The sequence below is a fragment of the Micrasema longulum genome, unplaced genomic scaffold (assembly GCF_059751315.1).
Source record: "Micrasema longulum isolate JH-2025_06_02 unplaced genomic scaffold, ASM5975131v1 h1tg002673l, whole genome shotgun sequence".
NCBI classification, from domain to species: domain Eukaryota; kingdom Metazoa; phylum Arthropoda; class Insecta; order Trichoptera; family Brachycentridae; genus Micrasema; species Micrasema longulum.
Window position 1 is genome coordinate 8,679 of NW_028279806.1, and position 21,410 is coordinate 30,088.

Consider the following 21,410-nt stretch of genomic DNA (forward strand, 5'->3'; position numbering starts at 1 on the left):
GGGCTCCCGCGCACTTTTGCATAAAAATGCCTTTTTACTATTTAGCTCGTCCTCTAACAATCCCAATACATCTTGTTATAAAAGAAATAATATTTTACGTAAACTTCCTTGCTCGTAACGCACGTCGTCGCGTATTTATTTTCTGTGTGAACTACGACCGAACTACGCCCCATTGTCCTGTCCTGCGATCCAGGCTGTTTACGAATCTGGGACAGGAAAATATTGCCCTGTCAATTTTATAGGCCTCGTGTGAACCAAGCTTAACAGATTAGACGTCTGAGGTTTGAAACCCGCTCTACTACAACTTGATTGCTATTTTCAAGCACAGTTATTTCCGAGTAGTTGAAAATGCCCCCATGAAATATTCGGGTAAGTTTTAAAAACGTAAATATTTATTTTCAATTTTTTAAAAGATGTTGGTACCTATCTGGGGTAACATGTCACTTTTTAAAATCCGTAAAAATACGTGAGAGTTTTAGTTTAGAATATGAATTAAAATTTATTTCAAGTTTATTTTATAAAAATAAATCACTAGCATTAACTCATTATCATTGAAGATTTTGTAAAAAAAAATTACATAATTTCTCTTCATCCCGACTCTCGACCGGTAAATGAACAAGAAAATAAAATTTATGAATGCAACCCTTTTGAAAATTTATTTTGCGTGGGAGATTCGAATTAAACATGAACATTCGACTCTGATTCGACTAATATGAATTTATTGACATCATCATCATTCCCTTTCCGCACCTAATGGTGCATAGGACACTGCATTGGTACACCGATCGCAGCGTGTCTTGATAATTTTTGTTACATGAAGGTAAGATGATCAGTCTTACGCTTCAGGTACCAGTCCAGGGACTATGAAATATTCTAGTGTGAAAAAACACCCTTTTAAATAAATATTTCATATCAACCATGCCGGGAATCGAACCCGAGACCTCTCGCATGGTAGGCAAACGCGCTGACCATTACACCGCGAGGCCGTCAAATTTTTTTAACAAAGTAAATTAATAATTTATTTAATCAGCGCAAAAGTAGCCTTTTATACCCATAAAATAAAAAAAATACAAATCAATCCCTACTAAAAAAGGAGATTGGATCAAGTTAAAAAATACTATTAAATCTAATCAAATACCCAAACGTTCTGTGTCTGCGTTTTCGACTTAATTGCTGCTCTCAGATAAAAATCCTGAAAAAACGAAATCAAGTGGGGCGTTTGCCCACTATGCTTCTGGTCCTAGGTTCGATTCCTGGCAGAGTGGACATGAAATATTGATTCTAAAGGTGGTTCTACACTGCAATATTTCATTGTTTTTGGACTAATACCTAAAGTGTAAGACTGATCCTTACTTTCCATGTAACAAAAATTATCAAAATACACTGTAATTTAAGTAACAATTACAGTGCCCCGTGCACCACTGGGTGCCTATAAGAAAACGATGATGTGAATGAAATACCGAAAATCGTATCCATAAATGAATTTTTACCCTGATATAAGTTATTCTGACTATTTATGACAACCGGGTAGTGATCCAGAGGTCCGAAGTTCGAACCCACTCTATCACAACTTGATTCCCATTTTCTAATAGTGAGTTATTTATTATTCATAAAATTGTATAAACCACTTTAATTTTCAGTTATACATTTACTGGTTGACATAAAATATTTATTTGAAACATGTTTTTAGTCTAGAATATTTCAGTCTCTGTCTGTGTATTGGCATCTTACGCTACGCTGTTGATGTACCAATGTAGTGCCCTACAGTGGTGTAGTCGGGCCGGAGCGCACCGGAGCGGTGTTCCGCCACTTTTTATCTGAGCTGAGCGGCGCTCCGGCTCTGGCTAGGAACAAATTAAGATTACGTTTCAAATAAATATAAAAATATCTACTTAAGTCTCTTCAAACAATTCGAAATAACAACAAACGTATTTATTGCCGATAACTGGCAAAAGTCTAAGCATGTAACCCCCCCCCCCTCTCCCCCCTCTCCCCCCTCCCACTTCACCATAGTGGTGGCAGTGCACTCTGGTACTTTTTTATTTAGGACAACACCACTGGTGCCCTATGCACCATTCGGTGTGGAAAGGGAATGACGATGATGATGAAATGTGCAAGAACTAATGAGGATAAAATTTGTAAAAAAGCTATTTGCATAAATACTCAAACGTGAAATCTCTATTCTATAAATAAAAAACATCATTAATATTAATTATGTAAATAACATAATAATAATATTTACAAAGTATTGATATAACAATATTTATTTGTAAATAATAATGTTATTAGATTAACTTCATTAAAATCGCGAATAAAAACAAATTGAATCTGCATTAATGAAATCACCATATTACTGCTATAAATATAAATTATATTATTGTCTAACCATTCTCCATGACCTTAAGAATATGTTGTTATTTATGAACGCTATCTTCATCGGTACATATAAAGACTAAACTAACATTGATATTCTTATACAAAAATGTTTATATTTGTATGAAAATTCAAAGTATATTCATAGGTAACCTGTAATTGAACGAACATGTTTAGAAACAAAATTGTAAACATATTCTATTTTTTATACTGAAAACTTAATTATAAAATTGAAGATAAATTTTAACTTCCTATTAGTATATGGACCCTGATATAAGATTGAAAGGACTGCCATTTTCTCTTTCTTTTTTTTTTGAGATATAAATTTGTATCAACACTTTTGTATGGGTACATAAAAAATATTATTGATATTAAGAGCTCTAAGTTGTAATTTTTTTGTATGAGATGTGATTTCTTTTCTTAATGATTGTCACTCAATATAGGTAATGTGGTCATAAAAGTTTTTATTTAACAATTTTAAATTGATTGGACTATTTTAAAAATGCATAAGTTTAAAAAAGCTCATATTTTGTGTTGCTAAACATACTTTTTTAAGATAACAAAATATAAATTGGTAGGTACTTATGCCTTATAAGGCAGTGTTTTGTTTTAACATTTCTTGATGTAATATGATAAAAACTTATTTTTGCACAAGCTAAATATTTCAAATACTGCCAATATGCATTTCCTATGTTTAATATTTTTATTTTACAAATTACTATTTTCATAATACACCGACAAAGGAATGGTCAAAGGTTGTTTCTTACAATGAGAATGCGCTAACAAGGAAATATTTTAATTTTAATTAAGTACTGCTTAAAATTCTAATATTACAAATGTAAAACTCGTCTCTGAAATTAGTGCTTTTTAAAGAAATATAACAATATTATAATATCTATGTGTAGTATTCTCTCATGCTGTTGATAATATGTTATAAATAATATATTTTTATTTCAGACATGTGGGATGACAGGAAGATCCTACACCTATGGAGCCTGTAGAATCATGATCCAGAAAATAGCTAAAGCATTTCTCTCCACCCTTCACCTCAAACCCGGAGAAACTATTGGACTCGTCCTTCCAAATATTCCTGAGTTTCCGATAATTCTAAATGGTGCTCTTGAAGCGGGATTGAGGGTCACATTCGCCAATCCACTGTATACTTCAGGTACCTATTATAATAATCATTATTAAAAGCAAACGCAGTCAAACTTGTCTTGAATAGTAATGAAATAATAAATAAATATGAAAAGAAAAAGTTTTTTGTTGTTAACTCAGTCTTAAGAAAACCTTTTTGACAACGGATCAACACGGAGTAACCCCAAACTAGCTCTTTTTCTTATAAAATAAATGAATACAATATCAAAGCGTACAAAAAAAAGAAAATGTTTAAAGTTTGAATTGTTTGTTTTTACAGACTATACTTACCATTGGCGTGTCTCTATCGTTTTACTTTTTTAATAAATTGTTTCTTATGGGAGCTGGGACCATTCACCCATAAAAGTGGCCACTTTTATCCACCGTCTTCAGACATATGATATACAAATTTGATAAATGAAAAAGGTATCAACACAGAAAAATTCCTGATAGTTTTTCTTTAAAAAAAACCAACAAATCAGTTCAGTTTTGTGATGCGAAAAATGAGTCAGCGAGTATATCAGGGAGGCGTTTGCAAGAGAGTGACTGAAAAACAATATTCAAATACCTATTCATCATAATTCTCAGCCGCCACATTTCAGTTTATTTCGGTTTACAGAAAATTTAAGCTTATAGGTACTCACTGCATATGATAAAATAGAATTATCAGTGAAACTTAATTTTGGATAAAAACATTCATCACAGAACACTGTATGTTAAAGAGGTTTTTTAATTAATTTAACCAAGTATTTCCGATACTAAGCAGACGAAAATAACAAAGAATGCTTATATATTATAACAAATATACATTATGTAATTGATAACGAGACATTCTTTCCCTACCTAATCTAAATTAACGCTATTATACTTTCTTTCGGAATTTGCTTTGTGGAATAACATTTTAATAATGAAATAAATAAAACACTTTGTATTTTATTCCATACACAATTTTAAATATTGATATTTTCCCATACTGCTTCACCGCTAAATACAGATAAACTTTTAATTACCAATTTTCATTATTCGATATTAATTTCATATAATCGATGTGCAACACGTAAAGTACTCTCTCTGCAAATCTATTACATACATACTTTGCGGGAGAGAGTTTAAAAGGTTTTTTTAATCATATTTTCTCAGTATCTGAATGAGGAAGTTCCATGCAACGGGAAATTAGATAAAAAAATGTTTCCTTGTAAAAATTAGGACGTTTAATTGTACTCCAAAGTTTCTTTAAAATGCATGAAAAATAAAAATGATTCATTTTGAACGACATCACTAATTCTCCGAAATCAATCAATGACGGAGTGTTGTGATACATTTCTGGTTACCGGTAAGCCAACCCACCAATTAGGACAACTCATCGTAGAAAACTTGTGAGGTCACAGGTGGGGTAATTACAAAATCACAAAACTTTGAAAAATCATAGCGCTGATAATACGAAACATAAAAATATTTTTTTTATAAAACACTGAACTTCCTCCATTATATACATCTTTAAATATGTGTCTTTATAATATAATATACACTCTTGGTTTTTTATGTTTAAAGATAATAACATAAAAAAGAAAAATCTCAAATCGTAAACAATGCAGTTAGAGTACTTTACGTAGGGCACGTCAATATGATCAGGATATTCCAAAATTTAAGTACCAACGCCGTGCCCTAGGCACCATTGTGTATGTCCAGGAGATTATGATTGATATGCTACCTAAAATAGAAATATGATTCATTTTCAAGATCGTTTTCCCTATCTTAAACAGCCTGTTTTTTAAAGATGTTTTAAGTATTTCCAACTGTTGTAGACAGGCTGGATTTCACCTAATAAAGTTAAAGTAAAAACTTTACAAAAGTCAACAGATGGAAGAGTTAAGAAAATGTGAATATTTAAATAAAGGCAGAATGGTGAATGTTTCAGTGCGTAAAGTGGCCACTTTAACCAGCCAATGACAGGTCATGAGCCCCGTAAATGTCTAGACTTCCATAATACCTTCTCGAAAATGTTTTCCTTCTCCGTTGCAATAAATTTAGTTTATTTTTAGTTTATCAACATAATGTTACAAACATCTGAATATGAAAATCTCAGAGATTTAATAAGCCAAATAAAACTGTTGATTGTACTAAACACATATTTTATTTTATACTTCAAATAATAAATTGATTGAATTATATGTATTTTAGGAGAAATAACTCGACAGTTTGTGGACTCTTCCGTGAAATGTATTGTAACAATTGACATGCTTATGCCTCAAGCACTGGACATTAAAAACAATCTCAAAGACTATAAAGGAACTATTCGTATTGGAGAAGAAAAAGGATCAGAGAAAGGTTCAGTCTATATTTTACTACATCTTAAATTTAACTCAATTTATTTATTTATTAAGATTTACATACATGCATACATATTTATGAGACTCTTCTGAGAATGAGAATGAGAAACAAGAGAAAAAAAACAGTGAAGAAATCACATAGTATATACTTATAGATTTTTTTTACATTTGCAATTGACAATTTGTCACCCAACTAGACAATAGTTCTGTTTTAAGGCTAATAAATTGTGAATTTGCTGGTTTGCAATAATAAAGGTATACAAAAGAAAAATGACATTAAAGCATCGAGGAGAAATTAGAAATATGTTTTATATTAGATTCACTGAAGTATGTCATTTTTTTTATAGTTCTGTGCAGCAACCCACATGGTTATATTGACATTAGACATATTTAAGCTGTTTGTGCTTTTTAAAGAACCATCCAACTAACTATACACTCGGTGCAATAACGCTATATTGCCTTTGGGCTTCAAGTTCGTTCTTGCAGCAGGGGTTTCATAATTTTCAGCTAGAGCCCATCTCATGTATTTGTTTTGCTGGGTTTTTTGTTCACTGATTTTAGTTTTGTGAAACAGGCAAAGAGCTTCACAAACAACTGGTGGACACAATACATTTTGTGCTGCAAAAAGAAGTAATTAAAACCTAAAATATAGGATTTAAATAAATCTAGAAGTCAGCCAGTTCTTCCATTAGACAATTACCTTTAATTGGGAATTACTAGGATTTATCCAATATAATTTTAAGAAATCTTTTAAATTCTGAAATAATACTGTGTGATTTTTTTAAGGCTTAATCAAGTTAACGAGTAGATACCAATGTGTGTAGGTGCCGTAGTTAATTAAAATGAAATAATACATACTCTAATATTTTACTGAGTAACACCACACTACACTAATGCTTTTGCTATGAACTGTCAAGGTTTTTCTTTTAACAATAATCTACAAGCAATAATTTGTGGCTGCCATAATAATCTCATTTGACCGTTTTGTTTGAAGTCTCAAACTCTTGAAGCCGGAAACATTTTCATAGTTAATTTTGAAAGGTGTTTTATAATAATATTTAAAAGCTGACTTCAGCTGGCATTTGAAGTATACAATTAGTTTGATCATTAGGATTAAGATATTTTGCAACTGTATGTATCCTGTGCTTTATGAATAATAATGATGACTATCAAACTGTTTTCAGGAGTTTCCGATTTGAAGACACTACTAAGTGGAAATAATGAGGCAGAATTACCAAAGGTAGATCCAAACGATGTGGCCTTAATTCCATATTCTAGCGGAACAACTGGTTTACCCAAAGGAGTTATGCTGACTCATAAAAACCTCGTAATTAACTTAAAGCAAATCGTACATAAAAAGTTTTCAGGACCAGGTAAATATGTAATTTAAACATACGTAATGACATATATATTTTCTAATTTTATTTTGTCTTTTGATATTAAATTAAATATAACGGCTCCATAACAAACACAGCTATTGCCACATGCATTTTTTTTTCAAATTGAGTGTTATTTTGTTACAGCCAAAATATGATATGTTTGAGGTGATATTTGTATGTGAGATTTTATTTTTAAATAAATTCATAAATAATAATTATGTATTTCAATGAATTTTTCCAGATGACATAAAAACAGTTCTGACTGTACCTCCATTCTTCCACATTTATGGGTTTAACGGCATTCTCAATTACAACATGAGAATCGGAAATAATGTGGTAACCATTCCAAGGTACTATTACTTCTTCCCTTATTCTTCACTAAACTTATATTTCTTTTAACTTGACCTAATGAATCTCTTCTGTAGCTAACGCGCTACCGGCGTCATGTTGTGGTTCCGCTGCAGTCACTAAAGCACACGTCTCGGTCCACTGGTCGTAAGGCAGTGGAGGTTAGGCGATCCAGTTAACTCGTCAAGGCCAGAGATGTCCTTAGAAGGACCTCTTACTTCAAGTTGAAGTTTCCAGTTCGCCGTGGTCAGGAATCCCTACGGAGAGAAGTCCAAAATCCAAGTCCAGGGTGAAGCGAAGGTGTCAAGCGAAGTGAAGTAAAGTCGAGTAGAAAGCCGGTTCGGGAGTAGAGAGTAGAGATGAGTAAAAGCCAAACGTCAGAGAAGAAGTGATGCTTATTTTTAAACGTACGACCCCGTCGAGCGAGCCTAGCCGTCGCATACCGCGCGGAGAGAGAGAGAGAGCGATAGAGGAGGCCACCCGCCTGCTCTATCCATCTCTCTTCCTCCACGTATATAGGCACTACCCCCTTCAATTCTCACGGCATTCTAGCGGCGGCAGCGCAGCGCGAAACAATGTTTATTCAAAAATATTCTTAAATTAATTTATAAACTGAATACCTATTCTAAATGTCTCAGTATGGAAAAGGCCACCCCCGAAACTGACAAATACTAGTCTTTACTGGAGGGAGCACATTTTCTAACACATACCGAGGTCCCTAATTCTAAATACATAACAACGCGGTGGCGGACCCTATAAGGGTCGCTTTCTCGTATCGACGTCCGTAACATCTACCCTAACCTAACGATATGTTTACTAAACTAAATTAACTAGCAATTAATTCTGTCCTTGCCCAAAAATCTCAGATTGCCAATAGCTAGGTTAATGTCAGTTTATATTTGATCAAGCTTATAACCACAATGACAATGTGTAAAGTTTACATTGCAACCACAATTTAAATTGTCTATCAACCCACTATTCACTACTTCCTGTTGGGTAATTGAATGCACATTTTATTTTTAGATTTACACCGGAAGATTATTTGAGCTGTTTACGTAAACACAAGCCTAGTGGTTTATTTGTTGTACCGGCACTCCTTTCTCTCCTGGCTTCACATCCAATGGTGACCCAAGAGGATTTGTCTTCTGTTAAAGATATTGTGGTAGGTGCAGCGCCCATTACGGACAGCATTGTTGAAAAGTTTCTGCTTAAATGTGACAAGACTAAAGATCAGTTGAGATTCCAACAAGGTACATATTTAAATATTACTTTTTATCAAACCACTACAGTAAATTTAATAAACTGTCTTCCCAATGTTTTTTGTTGTAAGTCAAGAGTTGTTGCTGCAATTTGCCAACACTGACGTCATTGTTTGCTAAAGTATTTTTGTCATTTATCATAATCTTAATTTCAATAAGGTTGATTGCTTGACGGAAGCCATTCCCATCTCTATAATAAATTTTAATTTATCGCACCTCCGACAATTAAAAAAATAAATTATTATAGAATATATTATTAAAAAGAAACTCTAAAAAAGGACATAATTCTAGCTTTAAGATTTAACCATTAAATAGCTTTATAACACAGTTACACTTATTTAAACGTGGCTATTCTCAAACAGTGTAATACTTTAACTATTTTCTTTATGACAATTGAGTTTCTTTCAAAAATATAAATATTGAGACATCGGCATTGCTTTAAATAGTGAAAATAAAAACAAAAAACTCAATGAAAAAAAACATGGTTTTAAGACAATGTTATTTCAATTTCAGGTTCTCCTGAAAATTCTGTTTTTTTTTTTGGTTTTGTCTCAATTTTATCGGATGTGCGATACATTAGTTTTTTTATGAAAAAATGTCGTCATCGCGGCGGTGAAGAGAGCCAATCCACATTTTATAAAAAATGAGTTAGATGTGCTTTTTTTATCAGAAAAACGTATTGTTTATAGTAGTGAATAAAGCTATGTGATAAATAAAGCTATTATTACAATAGTAAATTTCGCTAAAGTGTTAAAGGATGCCCGGTATGAAATGCTCCATATAAAAACTGTGCAAAAACTTTTTTAAATGTGGGTTGGCTCTCTTCACTACCACGACGACAATATATGGAACAAGCTTGATATTCATAAAAATACTTAGATATTATTATATCATTTCTTTATTATTATTATCTTTACTTACAAAACAAATATTTCTACTTTGAGGTGTATTTTTTTAAACAGTTTATTCGAAGATGTATTTTTCTACTAAAATGCTTTGAAACTTGAAATGGATAATTTACATAATAATCATTATGCCACACATTCTGTGTTGAAAACATTATGTATATGTAATTCAAGTGTATCAACAGCTACAATTATATATATTTTCACCTGCTTTACGTGAATGTAACTTTTTAGGATTTGGCATGACAGAAAGTTCACCAGTAACTATTCTAACACCATTCAGTTGCCCTTCATCTAAAGTTGTCGCTGTAGGGCAACTAATACCCGGAACTGAAGCTAGAATTGTATCACTTACTAAAAAAACTAATTTAGGACCAAATGATTCTGGAGAATTATATGTCAGAGGGCCACAGGTCAGACACTTGAATTTTTATCCTCTATTATTTGTAATACTTTTGATACATCGTGTAATTTATTGTTATATAATGTGCTTAATTAATCAAACCAATGTAGCAGTGAAAATCATTTTGGAAAATAGTGTTCCCCAAGTGCTTTGAGAAAAATCATGAAACAATTTGATCACCTTTCACATGTAATTATTTTTTTCCAAGGATTTATTGTAAACAATAAAAATTATCAGTGTGAACAAATTGTAAGCAAGGATTCTTTTCACTGCATATTGTATACTTACATATATTACATTTTACAGATTATGAAAGGATATTTAAATAATGAAGCAGCAACAAAGGAGACAGTGGATAGTGATGGATGGCTCCATACTGGTGATGTAGCTTACTATGATGAAGACCATTTCTTTTTCATTGTTGATAGAACTAAGGAACTTATCAAAGTCAAGGGAAATCAGGTATTATTTTAATTATATTTACCTAACCTTTAAACCCTACCCTAGGTTGGGTACATAAATTAAAAATCATTATAACTCAACTAAAAAAAAATATTTTGTATTCAAGGTCAAAAAATTGTAGCAAATTTTATTTTTTAAATTAATAAAAAGTAAAAAAACAGCCTGTCTCTTATGGACAAATCTAGAACTATTAGTAACCAAGAACCCTTCGAACATTATTTACTATAGCACCAAATTTAACTCATTTTCCCTATTCGCAGGTTTCACCAACTGAAATAGAAAATGTCATAATGGAAATGCCGATGATTGCTGATGCTGCAGTTATCGGGATCCCAGACCATTTGGCTGGAGAGTTACCGAAAGCTTTCGTTGTGGTGAAAAGCAATGCTGTTGTTACTGAAAAAGAAATCATCGATTTTGTGGCAAAAAAGGTAGCAAAATACAAACGATTGGCTGGAGGTGTATCAATGATAAAAGCCATTCCACGAAATCCTGGAGGAAAAGTTTTGAGAAATGAACTGAAAGTTCTAGGTGGTAAATCTAGCGATGAAAGTAGTGAATCCCTATAAGCAATCTTAGATTTAAGCAAGACATTTTTTGATAAAAATAAAGAAAAACAATGTCTTAGTTTAAAATATTTAAATAACTTTTCTTTACTCATTTCCATAACATGTTTTCTATTTTTAAAGCTCCCTGTCACTTAAAAAAAAATGTAGGTTCTTAGTCTTTCTTGTCTATAAATTTGCACAAACCACTGTTTGCATAAACCAGGTTTTGAGGTTATCACCTCAAGGACTAATAGTACACAACTCAAAATTATTGTGGGTTATACAAAAATAATGGGTAAAGTGAAAAATGTTTTTGATGCTAAAAATAATTAATTTGAACTAGGCTGTGGTCCCGTGGATAGTGTCGCTTACTCAAGGATCAGAGATTCGAGGTTCGAGCCCCACTCTACCACAACTTGATTTCTATTTTCTAACAATGAGATATTTACAACTCATTAAAAATACAATTTGAAAATGTCAACTATATAAGTTTTTTTTTATTTTAAAACTCAGTTTAGTCTGAGTTTATTAAACATATCATAAATGTACATATTTTAAGTAAAGACTGTTAGACTATTGAAATCAAAATGTAAACTTTTTTTTATGTGTCTGGCTAGTTTGTCACAAAAGCCTAACATAATGACCATGGCCATGATAGGTATTATGTCATGTTTATTTTCCATGTTATTTTAATAATTGAACAAACTTTTGTGAATTTTATAAACTGAAAAAATACAGTAAAGCCTCTAGAGGTGTGGTCTCTCTTCAAATTGCTGAAATTCAATTAAAGACAAAATAACACAATTCGTAAGTATATTAACACCTTACCTTACCTTACCATATGGCCAACTAATTGCACAGAAGTCAATTATTGTCCGATTTGAAAACCTATTTATTATACTGCATTACTATAGAGTTTACTGTATTTATGTTATATTTTATGACTTGTATATAAATTAATTTAAACATTTTTAATTCTAATGAAACAATCCCTTTTCATTTTATTAAGAACAATAAAATCTTTTTTTACTAACAGTTTTTTTATTCGAATGTAGGTACGTCAAAATGTTTGTAAATATCTGGATATCAAGATTTTTTTAAAAATATCTATAGATGTACTCCTATATTGACAGACACTTCAACAGAGGTGAAGAACCTGTTTGAAAATGAAATAATGAGGAAGTTCAGTGCTACAGCAAATTCGATAAAATAAATGTTTTCTTACATGCCGTAAAAATTAGGGCATTTAATTGTACGGCCAATGGCAAACAAAATGAATGAAAAAAAATCAAACGTCATGGGTTCTGGTCAACAGCTGTTTAGAATAGCCAATCAATTATGGTTGTTATAGATTTCTGGTTTCTATGTTTAGCGTGTTTTCATACGTACAAGGTTCTCTTTTTTTTTAAGCCCTTCAACAGGCTTAAGTAAGCCCCAATGCCCCTAATAGATTGGCATTAACGAGTAATACTTAATATAAACATTCTTAAAATCCACTTAAATTAACAAAGTGTATAATTAACAAAAGGTATGTATATAGCATAATCTAGGGGGAAATGGCAAGTGCGACATCGCGAGTCAGAAGAGACAACACCACTTGCTTCTTAAATGCCTGCCCTTGCTGTAGGAACACATCGGCAGTACCGTTTAGTGAGATTTCGTTCACTGTTCTGAGGATCCTTGGCAGAGAGGAAAAGAATCCGATGTTAGTTTTATAATTTCCCACAGCAAAGACAGGATTAGTACGCAAGTTACGGTGAGGTACATTAAGGTTTATCTGAGCAAGGATATCATAGGCTCTTTGTAAATGTTAGCTCAATTCACAATTTCAAAATTACAAAAAATCACAGCGATGATAGTATAATACAAAAAATAATTTAACTTTTTTGGCTTAGTTTGATAATATATTAACAAATAAAAAAAAATTAACAGGGCTTACACCTGCCATTGGCTAATTTAACCCTTACCACTCTTGTGACAAGTGTGGTTCGAGATTGTATTTCTTTCTCAAACTACTATGTCGAGCTAGACTCGACAATATATGACACAATTTCTAAATTTATTCATAAATATTTGATTATTATCTTTCAAATACTAAATACTAAAAGAAAAAAAAACGAATTTGAAAAATAATTTGAAAAAACTGCATCATGAAGGATTTTTCTATAGTATCTATGTCACAATAATTATTTATTTTACATTTTTAACTTTTAAAGTTCTAGATTATCCTTCTCCTCTCTTCCCCACCCCTCCACATCCCTTCACGACCCTCTTTCCATCCTCATTAGCGCAATAATGTATGCGCAGCTAGACAGGTCACAGAACAGTAGGTCCAAGAGATCTATCCAATCTCTGATCTATCCGTGGCGGGTTACCTTACACCATTTTGATTCAATAGTTTTATAATTACGTATTCTTGAAAGTTTCAACTTATTTTTTGTGCCATTACTTCGATTGCTGACTTAGATGAAATTCATCAATGTCTTTAAAAAAAAAGATACGAGACTCATTACAAAATCCCACTATTAAACTAAACTCCAAAAGAAATGAAGAGTTCATCTTTAACAAATAGTGAAGATGTCTTCAGACACTACTTATGGGTGAGTCATCACATGAAAAATGATTCCCGGTGAGAACATAAAAACGAAATGTGGTTTTTCCTGGCCTGTTGTGAAAAAAAAACTATGGGGAAAGAAATGCTTAAATAGTGTTTTTAAATACAAATTCTGGCATTCACTGTCAATAAATTTTTTGTTAAGTGACACTCTCCAAATCAATTGTCATAAAGATGTCATGTATGAATGTGGTACACCAATTATGTATTACTCTATGGAGAATTATCAGTTTTTAAAAAGTTGTCATGAAATAATTAAAACACAGTAAATTTGTGTACAAATTGGGTCAAGTATATTTGAAAAGAAATGGATTTGTATAAAGATTCCTAATCTAACTACATAATTACGAAATTGCAGCACTTTTCTTAACGGTACTTCAAAAATAAATGAAGTAGAATATTCGCCTAGCAAGCAATTCAATAAAAAATAAAATTCTAGGCAGAATAATTTATCAAAAAAGTACTGCCATTATTTAACCAGGTCAGATTTTTACACAAACATTAATATAGCAGTGTAGAAAACAGCTTGCTTATTTTTTATTTAGAAATTATAAAAATACAAACAGGCAAATCTCAGACCTGACCAATTAAATTTTTATCAAATCTGTCTGAAATTTCAAATTAAATTAAATCAAGAATCACTGGAGATGGAGGCGTCTGTAGATTCTTCTTGCGGGGAACTTATAGGCTCGGGCACATCTACATCAGCTTCTACTATTGGTTCATTTTCAACTACTTCACTATCACTGGCTTTAGTTTCAGAAGATATTACTAGAGAAATCAGCGGCTTTTCTGTTACTGTAATTTCTGGATCTACACTAATCTGTTCGGGAGCGCTTTCTTCGGGAACCGCTTCGATAATACTATGAGTTATATTTTGAACAGGAGACAGCATCTTTTCATTATTTACAGTAGATTCTACAGGGGCTGTCATTTCCACTGTGGAGTCTTCTATACAATCTACGTTGGGGCTCGGTGGCATATCTATGCTGGGACTCTGCGGCATATCTACACTGGGAATAGATTCGGTTTCTGGACTTTCAGTCACTTTGGCAGAATCATCAACGAGGACTGGCAGTACTTCAGTTTCTTGACTTTCCATGGATTCCGGTTGCGTGGTGATTTCCTCCGAACTGGTTTCAGGTAATGATAGAGATTCTTCAACCACATCCGGGATACTGTTTAATGGAATATTAGAAGTTATTACAGGTTCTTCTATCACCACCGGTTCTACGGGGTCAAGTTTAGTCAAACTGATAGATTCGTCGTTGTTAATAGTTTCATTCAGAGGAGAATCAGACTCTGGAGAAACAGTCATATCTGAAACGCACTCCAATTTCTCAGTTTCTTGCGGATTTACGATCTCCTTTTCACTATCATCGGTAGGTTCGGCGTCAGTCTCAATGGATTCATCTATCGCAGGAGTGGGTTCGACGTTTAAATCCTCCGCAGGAACTGTAACGGTTATGATCGGTTCTTCGCTGGGCTTAGGGGGCAATTCGTCATCATTTTTAGTTTCTTCTTCGGATGGTGAAAGGTCTGATTCGCTAGTGGAAGACTCGGGTGTGTCGTCCTCCAGCGGCGGGGGTGTGTCGTCCTCCAGCGGCGGGGGTGTGTCGTCCTCCAGTGGCGGGGGAGTATCTTCCTCCAGTGCGAGGGGAGTATCGGGTTCTACGGTCATGAGTTCTACATCCGAGGAGGTTTGTTCTCGTGCGGGACCGTTCTGTGCGATGAACGGTGGAGAAACGGAGCTATCTGGCTTTCGATCTGCGTCCGATGAACTTGCCTGGGCCGAATATGTCTGCAAAGGATCGCTATTTTCTTTCCAACTCGACATGTCTTCCATTTCTACATCCACGTTGTAGTCGGAGTTGCTGTCGGAGCCATTGACCATGGCTTCGGTCCCTTCTCCATTCTCCGACTCCGGGCGCCGTAATGGCCCCGGATCGCGTGTGCTGACCACCAAAATATTCTTCTCGAACGCGCGCATGTACTTGTCTATCCTGCTGTATTGCTTTCTTGGAGATGTCAACAATTCGCAAATTCGCTGAACTGTGAACGGTGCCGACGAAAACGCGTCTATTTTTTCTAATAACGAATTTTTCATGGTTTCGTAAGTGAATATATCTACATTTGGACAGTTGGGAATATCTAAACCGGGCGAAGATTCGAAAAATTCGGTGATTACATTTAGTAGTTTTTCCTTGAAAAGATTCTTGACCAAGGCCCATTGATACACTGGATCCCCAGTTCTCGCTACGAAGTGCAAATACTCTTCAAGCTCTCTGGGTATAACTTTAGGCCGACGTTTCGTAAAATCTTCCAAAGATTGAAATACTTCTTCGGCATTTTCCATATTAAAATATTATCAGACAGAATTTAACAGAGACACAACTGACGCAAACCGCAAACAAGCTTAGATAAAAATTCTAATCCTGAAAATTAATGAAAATGATAATAATAGACTATAAAAGTTCCAAATTACTACCATAGAGTAACTAAAAACAATTATTGTAAAAGGCACCTCACGCAAATGCAACTAGGTCTTGAGACTTAGAGTAGATACAATGTATTGGATTAGGTGTTCATGATGTTAGTATTGCCTCTACTTCCTGTTGTTAAACTTAATTTAATAATTATTTTGATTAAAATTTGTAAAAATAATCCCAACTGCTGTGGGATTTTTTTATTTTAGATTGAAAAAATAATAAAATTACATATTTAAAAACTGTTTCCACTCAGTGGCGCAATTTTTTACATTTTTTTTATTAAAAGTAGAATCTCATCGAGTGATTTTTATGCAACATTAAAACTACGATTTGAAATGTTAATACTATGTGTTTTCTCTTTTTGGTCATGTTCGGTTTCAATTTTTAGATTAAAAAAATATTATTATCTCGCTTTCTATCAACAGGCAGATTCTACTATCTTTATGAATATTAAATGTGTTTCTTATAATTCTTTTTGTGCTTTTTTTTCACTGCGCAACTGGAGCATTCTAGCTATTGTCATTTTTTTTTTTAAATTGTAATCATAAATTTTTAAATCAGTAATTTATATATTACCAAGTTAGTTTGTTAGATAGTATCAAATATTACACTATCTACTACATATTAACAACTTAATTCCCTAAGTTACAAAAGATATATTCACACAAAAATTTCCATACACACGTTTATTGGGTGAGAACAGAATTAAGAGTAATGATACTGGTAGAAAGTTAAATGATAAAATTGAAAAGGTCTGAAAAGAATGCAGGATTACAATCGTTTATTGGGTATCCAAAAAAAAAAGATTTGTACCTTCCTCCTCAAGCTGACATTTGCACATGGCAGAATCATGAATTCTGAACAAGTGACAACCATTGCAGCAGTCTTAAATGCGCATTCTACGTAAAGAGGTTATCTCAAATTTGTTCAGAATCATTTTGGAGAACCGGAGTTATTCCATAATATTCATTTTAAGATGTAAAATATGTTTACCCTTAGCTTGGAGAAGGCTAGCCGATATTCTTGCTGTGTAAAAAGTTGCTTTTCCTTCGTCATGAGGATATCACCTAATAGAAAATTACCATAGGCAAGATCCTCGGAATGGACCGCTTACTTTGCTAACGCATCTAACGTTCATTACCGATAATACCACAATGGTTAGGGATCCAAGACATAACACTTTTGTCAAATGTCTCTGATAACACAAAAAGAAATTGAGTTTCAACGTAAAGCTCGTCCTCGCGATAAAAGGTTCAGTTGAATGTACTTCAGTAATTCAATAGCTTTCACACTTTCACCAAATATTAAAAAAAATAATGTGTGCACTGGGAAGGAACTAGGGAGCGGATGAGATTATTTTGTCGCTTCTATAAAATCGAATTAAAAATAGTCTATTCTCTAATTTGACATTTGACAGAGTTAATCTATGACTTTTGATCAGTCACATCGTTCATATTCATAATTTACTAATCTTTATTAGATTTTACTAATCAGTTAAAATGAATATCGCATTACGTTCTTCTCTCTCCGCATTTAGGTCTGGAGTGATATATTCGTCTAAATATTCAAGGACTTTAACTACGTCTAAGGAATCGATAGAAAAAATGGTAAATAATGCTAAAGTGGTTGTATTTATGAAAGGAGTCCCGGAAGCACCTAAATGTGGTTTTAGTAATGCTGTCTCTCAAATATTGAGAATGCACGGTGTAGAATACGAAAGTCACGATGTTTTACAAGATGACGGAATAAGACAAGGTAATAACGCTTTCTATTCGGATACGTAATTTCGCGTTCGGCGTCCTAAAAAATAACCTCAATGATGGGGAAAGTATTTTGAAAAAAATAAAAACTTTAACAATACAAGTACACTTCAATTTTTCTTAAACTCCAATAAGCTAGTAGTTTGTAATTAGTTGCTGTGTGATAATTATATGCTGCTTCAGTAAGATATTTTTTTGTTTCAATTTATTAGTATTTCGAAAATTTATTAAAAATTTTGTTACATAATTTAAAAAATAAAACCTTAGTAGGTTTCAAGTCAGTTAGATGGATATTTTAATTTTGTTTATGGAAATACCTGCGCAGTGTATGTTATGTAATAAGTGACAATATACATGGTTTTTCCCAATTGCTTGCCTCGCTCCCGAAGAACAGTGTTTTTGATGGTATCAGAGCCCTACTGATTTTAACTTTTTTTCCCAAAATAAAGATCTACAAGAAAACTATGTTTTTAAGACACAGTCCACAGCAATTAGCCTAAGAAAAAAGCCCCATAGCAGTAATAATACTTGGTCATCAATTTTATGTTTTTATTGAGATCTATGTAATCTTGGTTCAATTATATTTGTGTTCAGGCGGATGAAGAATACAGTATGTGTTTGAAATAGAACCAGAGCTCTTGACTAGTGTTTTCGACTCGATAACTGCTCTCAGGTAAAAATCCTGAATAAGTTCTCCTGTCCTGTTGTGTAGTGGTTGGCGTGTTCGCCTACGATTCTTGAGGCCTGGGTTTGATTTCTGGCGGGGTGGATGTGAAATATTGACTTGGTTTACAAATGCAGTGCCCTATGCACCACTGGGTGTAAAAAGAGGAATGATGATGGCTTATTTCCTTTGGTTTTATGAATGTAATATTTTCCAGGAATTAAAGATTTCTCCAATTGGCCGACCATTCCTCAAGTATTCATTAATGGAGAATTTGTTGGTGGATGTGACATCATGTTACAGATGCACCAATCCGGAGATTTGATAGAAGAATTGCAAAAAGTTGGAATTAAAAGCGCTCTATTAACAGCAGAAGAGAAGAAGGAGAAATAAAATAGTATTTTGTTTGCCGTGATAAAAACTCATCGTGTTTGTTTTATATTTTCATGTATAATTTACATATATACCAGCAATGATATGTCCAAATTTTTTTGACAAATATTGATTTAACCATCGAGCATTTGATAATGATGCACATCTCGACAGCAAGAGATGTTTTCAAATGAAATATCGAAGTGTAAGCTTTTGACTTGCCATTATAGAAAACACAAATTTTTTATTCAATATAGAGATGCAATCATCAGCTGAACTAGCTAATCACATTTATAATCAAGAGCGTAGGTGCTTTGACTTCCGTATTCCTTTCCCAATGTATCAATTATTATTAGAGAAAAATAAATGTTGAAATCTTATTACGACCAAATCAATATTCAAATAAATAAATAAACTAAATATTTAGTTTCATTCAGTAAATAGCATTTAATTGATGATAGTGCCAATTTTAATTGGCTTGTAGCATTAATAATATTGCGTGTTAATTGGCTTATATTCAGAAATATTTATACATTAATAGTTCACCAACAAATTGTTGATCGTTTATTGTTTTTAGTTGTTATTTATAATAAAGTTTTTTATGAAATCCCTGCCTTTTATTTTGAATTTTGATTCGTCATTCTATGATCAACTCTACTTAAATCTTTAAGTTTTTTCTGAATAACTCCTTGTATTGAATTGTTAGTATATCGATCTGTTTCCAATAATTCCAAGCATTTGTTTCTATAATCACAATTTAAACTGTACATGATTGTGCTTGCGATCGATTCAGAAATACTTTGACATTGCTTATTGAAATTCATGAGTTCTTCAGAATTGACATTAGCCATATCGCTAGTTGCATCTTTAACAATTATATTTAAATCAGTATGATTATTTTTAAATTCTACTATTGCTGTTTTGATGTCTCTAATTTTGGCATTTGGCATGTATGTAAAAACAATTTTAAATATATCTTTTGTTAAACGACTTCGCTTATCATCTATTATGGAGTTTTCTATAATGTTAAATGTTTTTATTTCATCTCCATTAAAAACCTGTAGTTTTATTTGTGTTCGTGGAAAGTAGGATATTAATAATTCAATGTCCTCTAGTGAAATTCTGAATTTTCCTGGCACTGCAATAAATTTTATTTGGACAGTGGTTTATTTGCTTGTAAGTAAAATGTTTTTTTTTTTTTTGAGTCATATTATACAAACCTTGTAATGAAATCTCATCACAGTTTACTATTTTGATGGTAAGTTCTCCATTCCAATGTATTCCATTGAAGAAGTTAGTGACCCCATCCAACATTTTCAATGTCGTTTCCATGCTTGCAAGTATTAAAGAAAAAAAGAACAATTTTGTTTCCATAGATAAATCTAAAGTTCAATGTTTAAAATTAGAATTATTAAATTTTAGATTAACTTTTATAAAAGTAGGTACTAGTACCTACCTAGAAACAATATTTTTTATTCATTTCTGATATTTTATATTTCATTTTTATTAAATATATTTTACTTATTTTATTAACTTTACAAATTAATTTATTTCAAATAGTACAGGCCTTATATGCAAAAAGGTAAAATATCCCTGACTCTTAATTATTTAAAAATGCAATCAATAAAATATACCAAGCAAATTTCATGAATCTACATTTTCAAAATGAGAAACATGTTTTGTAAAAAAAACTGTATGGATTGATGAAGAAATATGTCTTGAGTTGACTGCTAAGTCAAGCGACTTTAGATAATATGCAGGTGCAACGGAAATGAATTAATAAATACATTGGTCTGATGAACTGGAGAGGATCCGCAGGGTACAGGGAGGAATGAAGACAGATTCTGGAGGAGTCCAGGGCTCACACGGGCTGTTATGAGTGGAAATTAGTTCTAGGCGTTGACAGACTGCAGCGAAATCATGTTTTTTTCAAACGCAATGTTTTGTAGCGTTGCTGGGTTCCATAGTTTTTGTTTGCTTGAAAATCTAATTTTGTTGTTTTAATAATTAAAAAAATTATATTCTATCTGTATTTTTACTGGACAAATGATCATCATCATATAAGAACGTGACTATGGTTTGACTCTTTATATTATTAACATGTGTTAGCTTAAGTTGTGTCCATTTTTTTTCAAATTAAAATAAAATGAGCACTAAAAGTAAAACAAAATGGTAAATTTTCTGCACACAAGATGTTTTGTTTGCTTTTACGTTGCATACGTTATTTTATTTAATTACAAGCATTGAAAATGGAATGTCAAGTAGACGAAAGTGAGCATCACCCCTTCTGTTCGCGTTCAACTGAAGAAATAAAGCTGCTTGCGATATTTTCGCAGTGTCTATACACTGCTATGAATTATTGACTAA

The 21,410-nt window shown here is 32.6% G+C and overlaps 3 protein-coding genes and 1 long non-coding RNA gene across 4 annotated transcripts; 2 read left to right on the plus strand and 2 right to left on the minus strand.

Moving 5' to 3' along the window:
- The first annotated feature begins 3,334 nt into the window (after window positions 1–3,334).
- LOC148271757 (uncharacterized) lies at window positions 3,335–12,177 on the plus strand. The gene is made up of 8 exons (XM_088240971.1): window positions 3,335–3,541; window positions 5,692–5,838; window positions 7,025–7,213; window positions 7,461–7,569; window positions 8,591–8,817; window positions 9,966–10,144; window positions 10,441–10,596; window positions 10,857–12,177. The coding sequence occupies exons 1-8, from the start codon at window positions 3,340–3,342 to the stop codon at window positions 11,163–11,165; spliced, it is 1,518 nt and encodes a 505-aa protein (XP_088097097.1). The 5' UTR covers window positions 3,335–3,339; the 3' UTR covers window positions 11,166–12,177.
- A 1,851-nt stretch (window positions 12,178–14,028) lies between these two features.
- LOC148271758 (uncharacterized) lies at window positions 14,029–16,184 on the minus strand. Its single transcript, XM_088240970.1, has one exon. It carries the CDS (start codon window positions 16,112–16,114, stop codon window positions 14,390–14,392), a length of 1,725 nt encoding a protein of 574 aa, XP_088097096.1. The 5' UTR covers window positions 16,115–16,184; the 3' UTR covers window positions 14,029–14,389.
- Window positions 16,185–17,657: 1,473 nt separating this feature from the next.
- On the plus strand, window positions 17,658–19,650 carry Grx5 (Glutaredoxin 5). The gene is made up of 2 exons (XM_088240974.1): window positions 17,658–18,002; window positions 18,889–19,650. Exons 1-2 carry the CDS (start codon window positions 17,747–17,749, stop codon window positions 19,062–19,064), a joined length of 432 nt encoding a protein of 143 aa, XP_088097100.1. The 5' UTR covers window positions 17,658–17,746; the 3' UTR covers window positions 19,065–19,650.
- LOC148271760 (uncharacterized) lies at window positions 18,910–21,197 on the minus strand. The gene is made up of 2 exons (XR_015825022.1): window positions 20,264–21,197; window positions 18,910–20,181 (listed from the first exon to the last, which is right to left on the minus strand). It is a non-coding gene; the product is annotated as an uncharacterized LOC148271760 (long non-coding RNA).
- Between the last annotated feature and the right edge of the window lie 213 nt (window positions 21,198–21,410).